General features: G+C 42.4%; 1 protein-coding gene across 2 annotated transcripts; it reads right to left on the reverse strand.

The window, feature by feature from the left end:
* Positions 1 to 7,549: 7,549 nt before the first annotated feature.
* Positions 7,550 to 19,166, reverse strand: LOC118373818 (maternal B9.15 protein-like). Of its 2 annotated transcripts, none has more exons than XM_035760068.2 (5): positions 19,002 to 19,166; positions 12,001 to 12,178; positions 11,722 to 11,859; positions 10,745 to 11,060; positions 7,550 to 9,535 (listed from the first exon to the last, which is right to left on the reverse strand). In XM_035760068.2, exons 2-5 carry the CDS (start codon positions 12,171 to 12,173, stop codon positions 9,332 to 9,334), a joined length of 831 nt encoding a protein of 276 aa, XP_035615961.1. In that variant the 5' UTR covers positions 12,174 to 12,178; positions 19,002 to 19,166; the 3' UTR covers positions 7,550 to 9,331. The 2 variants fall into 2 exon arrangements, with proteins under 2 accessions (XP_035615961.1, XP_052345930.1); XM_052489970.1 differs by having other exon boundaries at positions 18,968 to 19,155.
* Positions 19,167 to 19,865: the final 699 nt, after the last annotated feature.

Here is a 19,865-nt window from a genome sequence, read left to right on the forward strand (position 1 = left end):
CAAGGATGACCCAGAGTTACCTCTGCTGCAGAAGATAAGTTCATTAGAGTTACGTGTAAAAACCGTCTGTCCTTGATTGCAACACTCACTACAGAGTTACAAACTGCCTCTGGAAGCAACTTCAGCATAAGAACTGTTCGTCGGGAGCGTCTTGAAATGGGTTTCTGTGGCTGAGCAGCCGCACACAAGCCTAAGTTCACCATGCGTAATGCCAAGCTTCGGCTGGAGTGGTGTAAAGCTCACCGCCATTGGACTCTGGAACAGTGGAAACGTATGCTCTTGAGTGATGAATCATGCTTCACCATCTGGCAGTCCGACTGACAAATCTGGGTTTGGCGGATGCCAGGAGAACGCTGCCTGCCCCAATGCTAGTGCCAACTATACAGTTTGCTGGAGGAGGAATAATGGACTGGGACTGTTTTTCATGGTTCCGGCTAGGCCTCTAAGTTCCAGTGAAGGAAAACCTTAACGCTATAGCGTACAATGAAATTCTTCCAACTTTGTGGCGACAGATTGGGAAAGGCCTTTTCCTGTTTCAGCATGACAATGTCGGTGTGGATGAACTTTGAAGAGATGGCTCTGGAGGGGATGGCTGCCGTTTTATTGGCTCTTAACCAACCATGCTATTTTTTTTCACATTGTTACTTATTTTGTACATAATGTTGCTGCTAGTGGCCGGGGACTTTAATATAGGGAAACTTAAATCGGTTTTAACTAATCAGCATGTTAAATGTGCAACCAGGGGGGAAGAAAAGTCTAGAACACCTTTACTCCACACACAGAGACGCGTACAAAGCGCTCCCTCGCTCTCCATTTGGCAAATCTGACCATAATTCTATCCTCCTGATTCCTGCTTACAAGCTAAAATTAAAGCAGGAAGCACCAGTGACTCGGTCTATAAAAAAGTGGTCAGATGAAGCAGATGCTAAACTACAGGACTGTTTTGCTATCACAGACCGGAATATGTTCCGGGATTCTTCCGATGGCATTGAGGAGTACAGTAAGGAGTACAGTAAGTGCATCGAGGACGTCTGGTTGGGGTACGTACATACCCCAACCAGAAGCCATGAACTACAGGTAACATTCGCACTGAGCAAAGGGTAGTGCTGCCGCTTTCAAGGAGCGGGACTCTAACCCGGAAGCTTACAAGAAATTCCGCTATGCCCTCCGACAAACCATCAAACAGACAAAGTGTCAAAACAGGACTAAGATCGAGTCGTACTACACCGGCTCTGAAGCTCGTCGGATGTGGCAGGGCTTGCACACTATAACAGACTATAAAGGGAAGCACAGCCCAGTGACACAAATTTACCAGACGAGCTAAATAACTTCTATGCTCGCTTTGAGGCAAGTAACACTGAAACATGCATGAGAGCATCAGCTGTTCTGGTCGACTGTGTGATCACACTCTCCACAGCCGATGTAAGACCTTTAAACAGGTCAACATTCGCAAGGCCGTAGGGCCAGACGGATTCCCAGGACCTGTACTCCGAGCATGCGTTGACCAACTGGCAAGTGTCTTCACTGACATTTTCAACCTCTCCCTGTCTGAGTCTGTAATACAAACATGTTTCAAGCAGACCACCATAGTCCCTGTGCCAAAGCACACTAAGGTAACCTGCCTAAATGACTACCGACCCCGTATCACTCAGGTCTGTAGCCATGAAATGCTTTGAAAGGCTGGTCATGGCTCACATCAACACCATTATCCCAGAAACCCTAGACCCACTCCAATTTGCATGCCGCAGCAACAGATCCACAGATGATGCAATCTCTATTGCACTCCACACTGCCCTTTCACACCTGGACAAAAGGAACACCTATGTGAGAATGTTATTAATTGACTACAGCTCAGCTTTCAAAACCATAGAGCCCTCAAAGCTCATCAGTAAGCACCTACCTCTGCAACTGGATCCTGGACTTCCTGACGGGCCGCCCCCAGGTGGTAAGGGTAGGTATCAACACATCCGCCACGCTGATCCTCAGGGGGCCCCTCAGGGGTGCGTGCTCAGTCCCCTCCTCTACTCCCTGTTCACTCATGACTGCACGGCCAGGCACGGCCAGGTTCCATTCTGGGTTGGAGCCCATTTTGCCATTCACTCCCATCTTGCCATACACTGCCTAAAGGCGGCACAGCCATCTCCGAAACATCTGTCTCCAGGATTAAGTACGGCCTCGGATCTCTGCCGGCACGTATCATGACCTCCTAGAGGTTTTCAGCAAGGCTCGCGCTACCTCCCTTCCTCCACATCGTCCCTACGATTGTGCTATTGACCTACTCCCGGGCATCATACCGCCTCGAGGTCAGCTATATTCCCTGTCCGGACCTGAGACCAAGGCCATGGAGGAGTACATCGAGGACTCACTGGCTTTTGGGAGCATTCACCCTTCTGCCTCTCCTGCCGGCGCCGGATTCATCTTTGTGGGGAAAAAGGACAAGAACCTGCGCCCATGTATTGACTACTGCGGTTTCAATGATAATACGATAAAAAATCTGTACCCTATACCACTCCTCTCCTCAGCTTTCGAACCTCTCCAGGGGGCTACTATCTTCACCAAACTGGACCTTCGGAATGCCTACCATCTTGTGCAGATACGTGAAGGAGACGAGTGGAAGACAGCTTTCAACACTGCCAGTGGACATCATGAGTACCTGGTTATGCCGTTTGGACTCCAGGCTCTGGTCAACAATGTGCTCCGGGACATATTGAATCGTTTTTTTTTTGTCAAACATCGACGACATCCTGGTTTTCTCTCATTCTGCCCAGGAACACATTCTACATGTTCGACAGGTTCTTCAGCGCCTCTTGGGGAATCAGTTGTTTGTAAAGGCTGAGAAGTGTGAGTTCCACCGCTCCACTATGTCCTTTCTAGGATACATTATTGCTGAGGGGAATGTACAGATGAATCCAGAGAAGGTGAGAGTAGTGGTGGATTGGCCCCAGTCCACATCCAGGGTGCAGCTCCAACGGTTTCTGGGTTTTGCTCATTTCTACCGCTGTTTCATTCGGAGCTATGGCAACATGGCGGCTCCCCTCTCTGCACTCACCTCTCCCAAGGTACTGTTCACATGGTCTCCAGCAGCGGACAAGGCTTTTGGGGATCTTAAGCAGCGATTCACTACTGCTCCTATCCTCATCCATCCAGCCCCAACTCGTCAGTTTCTGGTGGAGGTTGATGCTTCCGGTGTGGGAGTAGGGGCCGTTTTTTCCCTGCAATCTGTGCAGGACCAAAAGCTTAATCCCTGTGCCTTCAACTCTGCGGAGAGGAACTATGATGTTGGGAACCGGGAACTCCTAGCTGTGAAGATGGCTCTGGAAGGGGCAGAACATCCATTCCTGGTATGGACGGATCATACAAATGTAGAATACCTCCGTACTGCCAACCCAAGGCAAGCTCATTGGGCTCTGTTATTTACCCTGTTCAATTTCACCATCTTCTACCGACCAAGGTCAAAGAAGGTGAAGCCGGACTGTCACGCCCTGATCTGTAAGGCGCTACAGAGGGTAGTGTGTACGGCCCAGTACACCACCGGGGCCAACCTTCCAGCCATTCAGGACCTCTATACCAGGCAGTGTCAGAGGAGGACCCTAAAAATTGTCAAAGACTCCAGCCACCCTAGTCATAGACTGTTCTCTCTGCTACCGCACGGCAAGCAATACTGGAGCACCAAGTCTAGGTCCAAGAAGCTTCTAAACAGCTTCTACCCCCAAGCCATGAGACTCCTGAACAACTAATCAAATGGCTACCCAGACTATTTGCATTATCCCCCCCCCTCCCCCCCTCTTCTACGGTGCTGCTACTCTCTGTTATTATCTATGCATAGTCACTTTAATAATTCTACCTACACGTACATATTACCTCAATTACCTCGACACCGGTACCCCCTGTATATAGCCCCACTATTGTTATTTACTGCTGCTCTTTAATTATTTGTTATTCTTATCTTGACTTTTTGGGGGGTATTTTCTTCAAACTGCATTGTTGGTTAAGGGCTTGTAAGTAAGCATTTCACTGTAAGGTCTACTACACCTGTTGTATTTGGCGCATGTGACAAATAAAATTTGATTTGACTTCACTAATGCTCTTGTGGCTGAATGGAAGCAAGTCCTCTCAGCAATGTTCCAACATCTACTGGAAAGCCTTCCCAGGAGAGTGGATGTTGTTATAGCTGCAAAGGGGGGACCAACTCCATATTAATGTCCATGATTTCGAAATGAGATGTTCGACGAGCTGTTGTCCACATACTTTTGGTCATGTAGTGTATGTTGCTATACAATATAGTTGCAAGTGATTCTGGCCTGAGGTAGCCTATAGACTGCTCTTGCGCAAATAAATATATACAGTGGCAAGAAAAAGTATGTGAACCCTTTGGAATTACCTGGATTTCTGCATAAATTGGTCATCAAGTCACAGCAATAGACAAACAACTAATAACACAGAAATGATTGTCTTTTTCTTGTCTATATTGAATACATCATTTAAACATTCACAGTGTAGGTTGGAAAAAGTATGTGAAGCCCTCAGCTAATGACTTCTCCAACAGCTAATTGGAGTCAGGAGTCAGCTAACCTGGAGTCCAATCAATGAGACAAGATTGGAGATGTTGGTTAGAGATGCCTTACCCCATATAAAACACTCACAAATTTTGAGTTCGCTATTCACAAGAAACATTTCCTGATGTGAACCATGCCTCGAACAAAAGAGATCTCAGAAGACCTAAGATTAAGAATTGTTGACTTGCATAAAGCTGGAAAGGGTTACAAAAGTATCTCTAAAAGCCTTGATGCCCATCAATCAACGGTAAGACAAGTTGTCTATAAATTGAGAAATTTCAGCACTGTTGCTACTTTCCCTAGGAGTGGCCATCCTGCAAAGATGACTGCAAGAGCACAGCACAGAATGCTCAATGAGGTTAAGAAGAATCCTAGAGTGTCAGCTAAAGACTTACAGAAATCTCCGGAACACGCTAACATCTCTGTTGACGAGTCTACGATATGTAAAACACTAAACAAGAATGGTGTTCATGGGAGGACACCACGGAAGAAGCCACTGCTGTCCAAAAAAAACATTGCTGCAAGACTTATATTTGAAGTCGAAGTTTATACACCTCAGCCAAATACATTTAAACTCCATTTTTCACAATTCTGACATTTAATCAGAGTAAAAATTCCCTGTCTTAGGTCGGTTAGGATCACCACTTTATTTTAAGAATGTGAAATGTCAGGATAATAGTAGAAATAATGATTTATTTCAGCTTTTATTTCTTTCATCACATTCCCAGTGGGTCAGAAGTTTACATACATTCATTAATATTTGGTAGCATTGCCTTTAAATTGTTAACGTTTTGGGTAACCTTCCACAAGCTTCCAACAATGAGTTGGGTGAATTTAGTCCCATTCCCCCTGACAGAGTTGGTGTAACTGAGTCAGGTTTGTAGGCCTCCTTGCTCGCACATGCTTTTTCAGATCTGCCCACAAATTTTCTATAGGATTGAGGTCAGGGCTTTGTGATGGCCACTCCAATACGTTGACTTTGTTGTCCTTAAGCCATTTTGCAACAACTTTTGAAGTATGCTTGGGGTCAATGTCCACTTGGAAGACCCATTTGCGACCAAGCTTTAACTTCCTGACTGATGCCTTGAGATGTTGCTTCAATATATCCACATAATTTTCAATTCTTCATGATGCCATCTATTTTGTGAAGTGCACCAGTCCCTCCTGCAGCAAAGCACCCTCCACAACATGATGCTGCCACCCCGTGCTTCACGGTTGGGATGGTGTTCTACAGCTTGCAAGCGTCCCCCTTTTTCATCCAAACAGAACAATGGTCATTATGGCCAAACAGTTCTATTTTTGTTTCATCAGACCAGAGGACCAGAGGATTCTCCAAAAAGTGCGATTTTTGTCCCCATGTGCAGTTGCAAACCGTAGTCTGGCTTTTTTATAGCGGTTTTGGAGCAGTGGCTTCTTCCTTGCTGAGCGGCCTTTCAGGGTATGTTGATATAGAACTCGTTTTACTGTGGATATAGATACTTGTGTACCTATTTCCTCTAGCATCTTCACAAGGTCCTTTGTTGTTGTTCTGGGATTTATTTGCACTTTTCGCACCAAAGTACGTTAATCTCTAGGAGACAGAGCCCATCTCCTTCATGAGCGGTATGACGGCTGCGTGGTCCCATGGTGTTTATACTGTTCAGATGAACGTGGTACCTTCAGGTGTTTGGAAATTGCTCCCAAGGATGAACCAGACTTGTGGAGGTCTACAATTGTTTTTTGAGGTCTTGGCTGATTTCTTTTGATTTTCCCATGATGTCAAGCAAAGAGGCACTGAGTTTGAAGGTAGGCCTTGAAATGTATCTACAGGTACACCTTCAATTGACTCAAATTATGTCAATTAGCCTATCAGAAGCTTCTATAGCCATGACATAATTTTCTGGAATTTTCCAAGCTGTTTAAAGGCACAGTCAACTTTGTGTATGTAAACTTCTGACCCACTGAAATTGTGATACAGTGAATTATAAGTGAAATAATCTGTCTGTAAACAATTGTGGGAAATATTACTTGTCGTGCACAAAGTAGATGTCCTAACCGACTTGCCAAAACTATAGTTTGTTAAAAATAAATTTGTGGAGTGGTTGTAAAACGAGTTTTAATGACTCCAACCTAAGTGTATGTAAACTTCCGACTTCAACTGTAAGTTTGCAAAAGTGCATCTGGATGTTCCACAGCACTACTGGCTAAATATTCTGTGGACAGATGAAACTACAGTTGAGTTGTTTGGAAGGAACACACAACACTGTGTGGAGGAAAAATGGCACATCACACCAACATCAAAACCTCATTCCAAATGTAAAGTATGGTGGAGGGAGCATCATGGTTTGGGGCTGCTTTGCTGCCTCAGGACCTGGACAGCTTGCTATCATCAATGGAAAAATGAATTCCCAAGTTCATCAAGACATTTTGCAGGAGAATGTAAGGCTATCTGTCTGCCAATTGAAGCTCAACAGAAGTTGGGTGATGCAACAGGACAACGACCCAAAACACAGAAGTAAATCATCAACAGAATGGCGTCAACAGAAGAATATATGCCTTCTGGAGTGGCCCAGTCCTGACCTCAACCCCATTTAAATGCATGACCTCAAGAGAGCAGTTCACACCAGATATCCCAAGAATATTGCTGAACTGAAACAGTTTTGTAAAGAGAAATGGTCCCAAAATTCCTCCCGACCTTTGTGCAGGTCTGATCCGCAACTACAGAAAATGTTTGGTTGAGGTTATTGCAGCCAAAGGAGGGTCAACCAGTTATTAAATCCAAGGGTGAACCCTGCACTGTGAGTGTTTACACGGTCTGTTCAATACATGAACACGTATAATTGTTTGTTATTAGTTTATTGTTGTGACCTAGATGAATTTCAGATCAAATTTTATGACCAATTTATGCAGGAATCCAGGTAATTCCAAAGGTTTCACATACTTTTTTCTTACCACTGTACATATTCTCTCAATATTCTACAGTATACACAAGATAACAGATTGCAAAAACACAGTTTGATTTTAGAAATCGGTTGATTTAATGTTATGTGCTGACCAGACAGAGAGATAAGTATAAAAACTGACACAGCTTAACATAAACATTAGCATGGCCAATTGTCTATCAGATACAGTAATAATCGTGTGAACAGAGTACTGCTCTGCACTCAGAACAAGGGAAAAGGCAGTTCATAACATTGAATAAATATGCATCCAAAGCAGATCAATGGGCCAATAAAAGTTAGTATAAAAATAGAGAATATAAGTATTAAGTTATGAAAACACCTATTCATATTAAAGCTAAACATTTGGATCATCCAAGCATTTTTCATTTCCAGTATATAAAACTATTTACAGTAAATCCATGAAAGACTGATTACACAGGAGTGAATACAGTTCAGTCCAGACCCATTTTATCCCAGCAATCACTCAATCACATTTATTTATAAAGCCCTTTTTACATCAGCAAATGTCACAAAGTGCTATACAGAAATGCAGCCTAAAACCCCTAACAGCAATCAATGCAGCACGGTGCCTAGGAAAAACTCCCTAGAACAGCAGGAACCCAGGAAGAAACCTAGAGAGGAACCAGGCTCTGAGGGTTGGCCAGTCCTCGTCTGGCTGTGCCGGGTGGAGATTATAAGAGTACATCGCCATTAAGGACAGATTGTTCTTCAATCTGGCCTAAAGCAGACTAAAGATTTCTAAAAAAGGAAATTATAAACAAATAACTATTAAAATTATACATGCACCAACACTACAAACTTTATCAAGATATATAAAATAGAGAATATACATAAATATGCGTGGAATTTGACTTTACAACAATGTTTTGGTACCACCCACAGGTGGAAAAATAAATTACAACAAATAAAAAAAACAAATGTGGTTGATAATTACTATTTGTTAACAGGTTACAGTATGTACAAAAAGCTTCTGGTTGGTCTATCAATTATTATAAAATAGAGAGAGGTCTGTACTTGACAGATAACAATCACAGTCCAATTAACTTACAGGTAGAAACAAAAACCAGATGTGTTTTAGGCCCACCATGACCATGATTGGGCAGCTCTGGTCTATATCCTACAGTGCACATTCACCAATTTGATGCTTCATAGAGGTGACATATGAAAAGGTAGTCTATAATATTCAGAAAAATATATAAAATCATCAAAAAAGCTTAGGCTTTCAGCTTATTGCTGAGGATTCCTGAGATGTTATGAGCACCCAATGAAGGAATACCCCTCTAATCAGGCACTGATTTAAACCTAGTTCACCAGGTGGGTGTAATTCATTATCAGGTAGAAAAGAAAGCCAGCAGGCTCCGGACCTCGCGGGGTAAGAGTTGAATACCACTGGAATACAGTATCACACTAAACTAGTCAATGTGCAACAGACTGTCTAGCAGGCCTATTCTAGACACTTCAGCAATATGAATAGACTACTTTTAATCAGCGGATTACCCTAAACCAAAACACACTGGCAACCTTTAGGGAAGTGCCTGTAGCAACATTTGCTAAATGCCTGTTTTAGTATATTCCTTGTTTACTTCAGTGGCAATTCTACCTAAGAAAGTTACATAGAGGAAATCCCCAAAACTGATTTTCACCAAAAATAAGAAAAAGAAGTGTACAGCAATTAAAAAATGATAATGAAACAAGATGTGCTCCCCGCTAACCCTTCAAATATTTTGTCAAACTATCTTAACTGCGCCTCACCCACAAAAACCTGCATCGACCCATCGTGATTGGCTCATAGGTAAAAGGGCAGTTTTACCTCTCCCTCTCCAACCAGTTGGTTTAGCTCTTCACAGCCCCCCATGGCTGCAGAGTGGCATAAGGCATGATGAACTGCGGGGGTGGCTGGGGCAGGACGTAGTAGCCGAACGCTGGGGGAGGCGGAGGCGCGTATATTGCGGTGAGGAACACAGGACCCTTCTTCTTGTACGTTGTGGGCCACACAGGGGCAGGGTGGTAGTAGTACTGCTGAGAGGTGGGCTGGAGCTGGAGAGAGAGCGAACAGAGGGAGAGAAAGATCTTAGATAGGATTCTGATTATAATTCATCTTCATATCAATAATCAGATAGTACTTAGAGAGCACTTCTTCTGTATGTGTAGGATCTGGTGCTACGTGAATCCACGTGTCCACAGTGCTACATTGCGGATGTCAGAGAGTGAGATGTGGTACCACATTAACCTCTCTGGTGTAGGGGGCAGTATCTTGACATCCGGATGAAAAGCATGCCCAATGTAAATTGCCTGTTACTCAGGCCCGGAAGCTAGGATATGCATATAATTGGTAAATTTGGATAGAAAACATTCTAAAGTTTCTAAAACTGTTAAAGTAATGTCTATGAGTATAACAGAACTGATATGGCATGCGAAACCCAGAGGACAAACCATCCTAAAACAACAATGTTCAGCTTACCACCATTTTCAATGGTTAGTATTTTAATAATAAGGCCAAATCCTCCCAGGTTGCAGTTTCTAGGGCTTCCACTAGACTAGTCTTAGAAAGAGTTTCAGGCTGGTTTTTAGAGAAAAAAATGTAGTTTTTCTAGGTGGCTCCCATTTTGGCTGTAGTGTTTCCAAGCTCGTGGAGGAAAGGGCGTTCTTTCTTATTTATCTCCGGTAATGAACATACTATTCTCCGTCTTAAATTGTATCGTTTATTTGCGTATTAGGATACCTAAGGTTTGATTATAAACGTTCTTTGACTTGTTTGGAAAAGTTTATTAGTAAAGTTTGGGATTCATTTTGTATGCATTTTGATGGAGGGAAACTGAGTGGATTATTGACTGAAGCGCGCCAGCTAAACTGAGTTTTTATGGATATAAAGAAGGACATTATCGAACAAAAGGACCATTTGTGATGTATCTGGGACCTTTTGAAGTGCCAACAGAAGAAAATCATCAAAGGTAAGGCATTTTTTATATCGCTATTTCTGACTTTTGTGTCGCACCTGCCTGGTTGAAATATGTTTTTCATGCTTCTGTATGCGGGGCTCTGTCTTCAGATAATCGCATGGTTTGCTTTCGTCGTAAACCCTTTTTGAAATCCGACACAGCGGCTGGATTAACAAGAAGTTAAGCTTTACTTTGATGTATAAAACATATATTTTCAAGAATGTTGCGCTCTGCAATTTCAGGGACGCTACTGTCCCACGTACCCTAGAGAGGTTAAGGTAATGTAGATTAACAGAAAAGTTCTTACCAGTGTTTTGGTGACCTTCCGTTGAGCATGCTCCACCTTGAACCTGTCCCGAACCCTGGGCATCATGGCAATCACACAAGGTATGCCCTCCACCTTCTCTTTCTTTCCCTCCTTCTCTTCCTCATCTTTTCTTCCCACCGTCTCTCCATCCTTCCCCTCGTCCTCTGTGTCTGTGTCGCTGGAGATAGTAGAGCCACAGTCAGACGAGGTGGCGGAGTGGTAGTCGGACGTATCCAGGTCGACATCTTTGTCTCCTTTCACATCTTCCTCTTCTTTGAAACGAGCTACTGTGAAGTACCTGCAGTTCTCCCCTGACCTGTGAGAGAGGAAAGAGAGTACATTAGTTTCTGTAACAAAACCTATAGACAACCCTGTAGCCCTTTCCTGCAGTCAAATGTCCTAGTGACTTCATGGGTGGAATGTTATTAATATTTTTCTGCCAAAAATTGGGTGTTTAAAAAAAAAAAATCAGTCTTCTGTGATGTATATAAAGTGTAATATTGGGATGCAAACTCTAAATTGAATACATTTCAACTCTATATCTGATATGGAACACGTCTTATTTTTTAAGCCCATAACCATATGTGTGAGGTGTATACTTTTGTTTCACAATAGATTTGTTTAAGATTACCAAGAAACACTCTGTGTGACCCTGATTTAGCCCACTGAAGTAAAAGGTTGAAGGGTGTAACAGTTTCACTTGTATCAACCCATCTCACTCGGGATCATTTCCTCACTGTAGTTGGTCTCACCCTCCTCCTACCGTAACTTGATGAGTCATCACATAGTGGGCAGGTTCGTACAACACATGCATCATGATGATAAATATGGTACCTCCAGAGAGCTGACTGTATGACTGTACAATGAATGATGAATGAAAGCCTTCTTCCTCTGCCTTCTGTCTCTGAGACTGAGTATGTCACTGTCTCACTGTGTGTGTACGCCTGTGCACGTGTGAGTAACATAGTGTGACCCACCGTGCGCACACCTCCAGTGGGTCGATCCACAGCGCAATCTCACATGGGAGGCCCAGCTCGCTGAGTTTGAGCTTGCTCTCCTCACACGCCTTCAGCACCTCCTCATCACACGGCACCCCCTCGCTTACCCTGATGCACCTAAGAGGGGTCAAAGGGCAGAGAGCTGTTCACCTGTACCAGTAAACTTATCCTCATATTTTTGTCTTCTCAGAGACATCCACATGACATAACAACCCAGTTACTTCCCTTCTTTAATATTTCACTTCCCTTGTTGTTTACCTGAATGCCTGTCCTTTGTTGGGGTTGTCGGGGTACCAGTGGTCTTTGAATTTGTTGACCAGAAGTTGCTGCAGCTTTCCAGCAAAAGCGTCAGCTTTGGTGCCATCCAAGCCACCCCGCTCCACGGCTAGATGTCTCAGGAAATTCACCCCGGCGTTGACCTCTCTCTTCATTGTTTCTGTGAGGAAATAGGTGCAGAAAACATGAGTCTATCCTGTAAAGCTACTCAACTAATTTAGAAGATTTGAACCAACTGTATATAGCATGGGAAAAATATTCCAAAACTACAGCGTGTGTACAATTCACAAGCCACCACCACTATCAACAAAATTATTTTCTCAGTTTCTCAAACCCTAGAATAGCCCTATTTCACAGTCTATCTTTCAATCTAATGTAGGGCAGGAGGAAGTCAGCTCCTCGGATAAGACCACTTCCTAGAGTATTTAGCCACTGTGTGTTTTCTATTATCATTACCTTCAGACCACACTAGAGGTATATGTTCAATGTACGCAAGTCAGACTGGCCTTCTGTTGTTGAAACAAACTGGGAGCCAAAGGTCGTAATTTGTATACATGCAAACAAGATGCAAATAGACTCATAGGCCATGTTGGCATATGAATATGTCACATGCTTAAAACGTGTCAGATTCAGGTACAGACCAAAGGTACAGTATGTGCCTTCTGATCAATTCAGTCTGTTTCTTCTCAATAGTGCCAGACAGTGTCAGATTGACACAGGGGAGAAGGTACAGTACAACCCCTGCCTACAGTACAGGTCAAAGAAGTGTAATGTTTGCCAGCTTAGCAGAAACGCTGAGCCAGTGTAGCTGATTAGCCATCAGTAAACTACGTATGTGAGGAGTGCAAGTGTGTTGACGTCCTGCTCTGGTTTAGTCGAGGTGCGAGGGTTAATTGGTGTTGTTAGTTTAGACCTGACATACAGAGAGAGTCAGGGAGAATCTGGAGAGAAAAAAACACTGGTTGCATCAGCTTGAGGAAGGCGTGACAATTATATTCCACCTTAAGCATCTTCCCGGAGGTGACAGACTTTGTCTGGTGACACAACTATGTACTAATGGCATTACGTAAACTGTTGAGCAATTATACAGAAACAATTTGTTTCTATAGGTCACAAGTGAAGAAGTAAGTTAATATCCCTTAAGACCAACATAACAAATAGCTTTCCTGTACAGTCCCACCAGGCACAGATGTCAGTTCAACATCTAGTTTTGATTTACATTTGGTTGAGTTTCAACTAATGTGAATTCAATGTGAAATCTGAAGAGAAAAAAAATCACATCATTGGATTTAGGTTAAAAGTTTGGTGAAATGAAAGACAAAATGCTCTTACGTTGACGACTTTATGCAAATCCAATTAGTTTCCCACGTGATGACGTTGAATAAACATTGATTTTGGTCGTTGAGATGATTAGGAAACAACTGATTCAACCAGTATTGTCCCAGTGGGGTAGGTTCAGTGAGCTTATACAGTTTGTAACCACATTGTAACTTATATTCATTACATTATTACTTCACAATATTGCTTTCAGATGCTTTTGATGATCACATAGTACTGTGATTGTATCTTAGTGAATAACAGAATGCAGTTTTCATTAGGACTCTACCAGTACACGGTCACAAGTCCTTGAAGAACTGTGTGCCTCAGGATGTTATGTCAACTCTCCCTCTATTTCTCTTTCACATAAACACACGCAGACAGACACAGATACACACTACAAACAGTACCCTCAGTCTGAAGACAACTCTCTACACCCAGCTGATGATGGTTTTTCAGCTAGGATTTCCTGTTTCAGATAGCTGGCATAACTGAAAAGCATTTGCAGGTGGTGCCTCTAGTCTGCACTCCTAAACTGTCTCGTCCCACCGCCGGTGGAAAGAAAGAATGTTAGATAGGCAACAGGATATTTACAGGGGGGGGACAGAATGGTATTCCTTTTTACCTTAGGGGTGTAGAGAAGAAGGGTAGACTATTTGGTTATACATGTGATCCCGTCTAAAAATGTGACATGGACCAATTTCAATGGACTGAAAAACCCCAAAACCCAATAGGAATGTCAGTGAGACGTGGCTGATGTAATGACCTTAATTTGAGCGAGTTTGGGAAAATCAAGTCTGAAATTTAAAGTGGAAACTATAAACTTCAGAAGCCTTTTTAAACCTCAAACACTAAGTTTAAAATGTCCTGTAGTGCAGAACAGTTCTCCTGCAACAGGGTGACCAAATGAAACACAGTAACAGACTGTTACAGACACAGACTATTGACTCATCACATTGTTCTGACTGATTCTCTAACTTCACAGACACATAATGTCTTTCAGTCTAATAATATCAACCACAAGTATCACCACATGTTTGTTATTTTTCAGACTGCACAGCAACATATAGATGTATGATCTTAATTTGGCCTGTATTGTCACAGCAAGATAATCCTGCAGCGACTGGATTGGAACGTTTAGTCCATAATGTTCGATTGGTGGTTAGGTTATTAGCTGACCGAAGGTAGGCTACATGAAAAGTATAATATTGTTAATATAACTGTGTGTTAGTGTGCTCCTCTGTATTTCCTGCGGTGCATTTCAGCAACAACAGAGTGATCAAATTAAGATTCTACAACGGTAGAGCCAATTCTCAAAAGTGTAACTAGCAGACACATATTTTGTCCACTGCTGTACATCACTGAGGACATTGAGAGGCAAATTGAGAGACATGAAAATCTCTGAACTTAGTAATGTGGTTCTTGTGCAGTATCTAGGCCAGGGCATGTAATGGTGAGGGTTATCAGGTCAACAGGTGGTGAGAAGTTTAATTCTGTGCTACGCTCCACTCTGCAGTCTAGTGTGAAACCTCTTACAGCTTAGAGAGCTGACCTCATGTTAGATGATGGCCCAGCCATTTACTGGTTGCCTCATCTGTCATCATAAACTTTGCATATTAAAGTGCCATTATCGCTGTCATGACTAAATCATTCACTACCTTATTTAGACTGGATTGATGTGGATGTTGCTCATGATTAGATTAGAATATGTTAGGACCACTGAGACCAGAATTAAACATCTTCCTGTCTATAAATGAAATTTTCTCAGTTAAAAAATGTAATGGCATGAACAAATCTGCATTCTGCTAAGACCCTCATCTATGTCCTAGATCTGTATGTCCTAGATCGGTGGTTCCCAAACTTTTTATAGTCCCGTACCCCTTCAAACATTCAACCTCCAGCTTAGTACCCCCTCTAGTCAGCGCACTCTCAAATGTTGTTTTTTGCCATAATTGTAAGCCTGCCACACACACACACTCTACGATACAGTCATTAAACATAAGAATGACTAAGTTTTTGTCACAACCCGGATCGTGGGAAGTGACAAAGAGCTCTCATAGGACCAGGGCACAAATAATAACATGATAATAATCTACAATTTGGCTCTTTATTTAACCATCTTACATATAAAACCTTATTTGTTCATCGAAAATGGTGAGTAACTCACCACAGGTTAATGAGAAGTGTGTGCTTGAAAGGATGCACATAACTCTGCAATGTTGGGTTGTATTGGAGAGAGTCTCAGTCTCAAATCATTTTCCACACACAGTCTGTGCCATTATTTAGTTTTCATGCTAGTGATGGCCGAGAATCCACTTTCACATAGATACAAGTTAAGAAATAAATCCAGTAATGTACACGCCAATGGTGGCACTTTGACTGGGGAGGGCAGGCTCATAGTAATTGCTGGAACAGAATTAATGGAATTTTTGACACCATTCCATTCACTCCATTCGTTATTATGAGCCGTCCTCCCCTCACCAACCTGCACTGTTACACACACTTAAGGTTAAAATAATAAATTTTGAGAAAAGAAAAACTTAAAGGAGTTGGTCTGATTGTGACGTTATTGGCATCCTCTCTTGCTAGCGGGAAAAAAGAGGACAATAGAGGACATCAACCACCCGAGCCACGACCTGTTCACCCTGCTATCATCCAGAAGGCAAGGTCAGTACAGGTGCAGCAAATGTGGGACCGAGAGACTGAAAAACAGCTTCTATCTCAAGGCCATCAGACTGTTAAATATAATGTTAAAATGTTAAAATATAAATATAAAATGTTGACAAGAGGCATGTGGCAGGGTCTACAGTCAATCACGGACTACAAGATGAAATCCAGCCCAGTCACGGACCAGGATGTCTTGCTCCCAGGCAGACTAAATAACTTTTTTGCCCGCTTTGAGGACAATACAGTGCCACTGACACGGCCTGCAACGGAAACATGCGGTCTCTCCTTCACTGCAGCCGAGGTGAGTAAGACATTTAAAGACAGGCTGCAGGCCCAACCACTAGTCACTTTCAGAATACCATGGAATCAACTACCAGTCTGCTGTTCCCACATGCTTCAAGAGGGCCAATGTTCCCAAGAAAGCTAAGGTAACTGAGTAAACGACCACCGCCCGTAGCACTCATTTCATCATGAAGTGCTTTGAGAGACTAGTCAGTATTCTCCACCCTACCTGACACCCTAGACCCACTATTTGCTTCAAATAGGTCCACAGACGATGCAATCTCAACCACACTGCACACTGCCCTAACCCACCTGGACAAGAGGAATTTATATATTTTTCAACACCATAGTACCCTCCATCAGTCGAGACCCTTTACTTTTGCAACTGGGTACTTGACGGGTGCCCCCAGGTGGTGAGGGTAGGCAACAAACTGATTCAACACGGGGCCCCACAATAGCCCTCTCCTGTACAGTTCACTGTTGGAGCTCCAACTCAATCATCAAGTTTGCGGACGACACAACAGTGGTAGGCTTGATTACCAACAACGACGAGACGGCCTACAGGGAGGAGGTGAGGGCCCGGAGTGTGGTGTCAGGAAAATAACCTCACACTCAACGTCAACAAAACTAAGGAGATGATTGTGACTTCAGGAAACAGCAGAGGGAAAATATCGATGGAACAGTAGTGGAGAGGGTAGAGTTTTAATATACATTGAATTATTTTAAGATGAAAGCCAGCGCCTATTCAACCTCACTTGTTTGATACAGATCAATCGAGAGCATCCTGGCGGGCTGACATACCGCCTGGCAACTGCTCCGCCCCTTATTCCAGAGGGATGAGGACTGCACAACGCATCACCGGGGTAATAAAACACCTGCCCTCCAGGACATAAACCAGGTTACAGGAAGGCCATAAAGATCATCAAGGACATCAACCACCCGAACCACTGCCTGTTCTCATCCAGAAGGCGAGGTCAGTACAGTGCATCAAAGCTGGGAGAGACTGAAAACAGCTTCTATCTCAAGGCCATCAGACTGTTAACCATAACAGTGAGTTTGCCAACAACTGTCAGACTGACCCAACTCCAGCCATTTTAATAATGGGAATTGATGGGAATTATGTAAATATATCACTAGCCACTTTAAACAATGTCTTATATATGTTACTTACCCTACATTATTCATCTCATATGCATATGTATATACACTGACTGCATCCTTATGTAACCATGTATTGCCACTTTAACTATGCCACTTTGTTTACTTTGTCTACACACATCTCATATGTATATACTGTAGATACCATCTACTGTATGCTGCTCTATACCATCACTCATTCATATATCCTTATGTACATATTGATTATAAAGACACTGTGTATAAGACAGTAGTTTTGGAATTGTTAGTTAGATTACTTGTTGGTTATCACTGCATTGTCGGAACTAGAAGCACAAGCATTTCGCTACACTTGCATTTAACATCTGCTAACCATGTGTATGTGACAAATAAAATTTGATTTGATTTGATGTTGTGCAAGGCTGAGAAAGTTGACATGGTGTCCCAATAATCTGAACCAGTCCACCTAGCCTAACACAGTTCCATAACTTATATAATAAAATGAGTGAACACTGGCAGTGAGAAGCTTCTGTGTTATACATGCTGTCTGTATTTCTTTGAGACCAGTTAATTAATATCTGTTGTTGAGTAATATGGCTGCTTGGAAGATTATGGTTATAGCACAGTAATGTTATAGCAGCATATACAATACATTAGGTTGTTGTTTCAGTATGATATGTTAGATAAAGGAATAACGACAGACACCAATGTCAGGTTCAATAGCCTTGTTTGTGCATTGTACGAATGGCAACAACTGGAGTCCCGGGGAACAGTCCGGCTAGTCGATTACCTATCAACTAGACTCCGTAACAGTTGTTGGCCCATGCCATGTGGTGGGTCTTGTTGATAGCAAGTTCATGTAAATTGCAACAAAACAGCTGAAACTTCAGATCTAAAAGAGTGGATTTGAGTGTCCTATAGCCCGGCCACGTGCTCATTGAGCCCATGGAAAGAGTCCATACTGCAGAGATTGGATACATTGTAACACTTGAACTCAAGTGATTGCTATAATGTAACTTGTGAAGAACATTAAATGGTTATCATTTAAAGATCACACATCCTATAGGCTACACGTCAAACAGATTTCAGATTGGGTTTTCCGTTCAGCCGTGTTTTTTAAATAATTTTCCGCGCTGTGGTGGCGACTTTGTTTTTACTTCGTTCGAAAACATTGAACAGGGGAGTGGGTTCTCAACGCGGAAATTCCCTCATGTAATTGGAAATTCAAAAAGTTTACTTGAATAGATTTTGCGTTTATCCTAAAGAATAAGTTTACATTGTTTAAAATATACAAACTTCAATAATATTCCGATTTGGGAATAAAAAAGCTAACAACAATTAAACTAGGCTACAATTAAATTATTACATGCTACAAGGATTGACTTGGTGAGTAGGTTGTTTTAATTGCTATAATTTCTAGTCATTAAGCAACATTTTCCCAAAATAATAAATACATTTACAACGTTTGTAATAACCAAACAATAACCAAGTTATTTAAATCACACGTGAAAAGATCCTACATTTGTTTACATAATTATTTTTCAATCACATCAAAAGGTTGACTTACCAATATGGTAAACTTCTCAATATTTCTCCCTTACCTGTATAATAACAGCAGTATTTTAAATATCCAGTACACTGACAATTGTCTCTATTTCCTCTCAATATTGCTGTGATCAGACTACTTGTATAGTTATCGGCACATGTTGCTTCCTTGTTCTCTTTAGTACAGTCAAAGCGATCCACGTTCCTGGTTCTGCGTTGGTCTTTGGGAATATCTCAATTGCTTACTCCTCGCGTCCTCTCTCTCTCGTCTTTTCTCAAAACCCATTGGATGAAAAAGCAAGAGGTCCCGCCCCTCTGACCCTCTCCTCCAATGGGTTTTGATAAAGAAACGAGGAGAGAGGACGCGAGGTATCTGCAATTGAGGTTTTCCATCTGTTGCGTAGGAGGATCTGGTGCAAGCGAGAAGTAACACCGTCAATATGACTCACTTCCTGGTTCAGTGCTATGAGCAATATGCTGACTCCCTTTTACTACACCTTGAGACTTCCACTACAGACCAAATATGGTAAGCCCGGGTGAACTGAGGGTCTTCTACTGTCATAGGCTATCATTCAAAAACATGTAGGGATGAAATGTAATTCTCACCATGTTATAACCTTATTATAGTACTAACCAATTATTATTTATATTGATGAATAGTAGGCCTAACAACATTTGGCTTGTAAGACTACTACAACAACAGCCCCTCAATGTAAAATGTCAGTCTACTCAACTTGAAATCCATCTGTGATAAGCTTCCATGTTCATTTCAAAGTTATTTTGACCCTATGTAAGTGTGATTGTAGTGACTTCCTAGGCCTGCATGTTGGTACCATCAGTCGTCTCTGACAACCAGATGACCCTATGATCACTCGGCTACACAGCTGATGCCTCCCGGACTCTTCACTAACACGACTAGA

The sequence above is a fragment of the Oncorhynchus keta genome, chromosome 31, assembly GCF_023373465.1.
Source record: "Oncorhynchus keta strain PuntledgeMale-10-30-2019 chromosome 31, Oket_V2, whole genome shotgun sequence".
NCBI classification, from domain to species: domain Eukaryota; kingdom Metazoa; phylum Chordata; class Actinopteri; order Salmoniformes; family Salmonidae; genus Oncorhynchus; species Oncorhynchus keta.

Bases quoted from the DNA above. Each gene is read 5' to 3' on its own strand.
- LOC118373818 (XM_035760068.2), bottom strand. From the start codon at position 12,173: ATGAAGAGAGAGGTCAACGCCGGGGTGAATTTCCTGAGACATCTAGCC. The intron at 11,860-12,000 runs GTAAACAACAAG...GACCCCTCTTAG, and splicing joins AACAAAGGACAGGCATTCAG to GTGCATCAGGGTAAGCGAGG. The intron at 9,536-10,744 runs GTAAGAACTTTT...CTCTCTCTCCAG, and splicing joins GGAAGGTCACCAAAACACTG to CTCCAGCCCACCTCTCAGCA.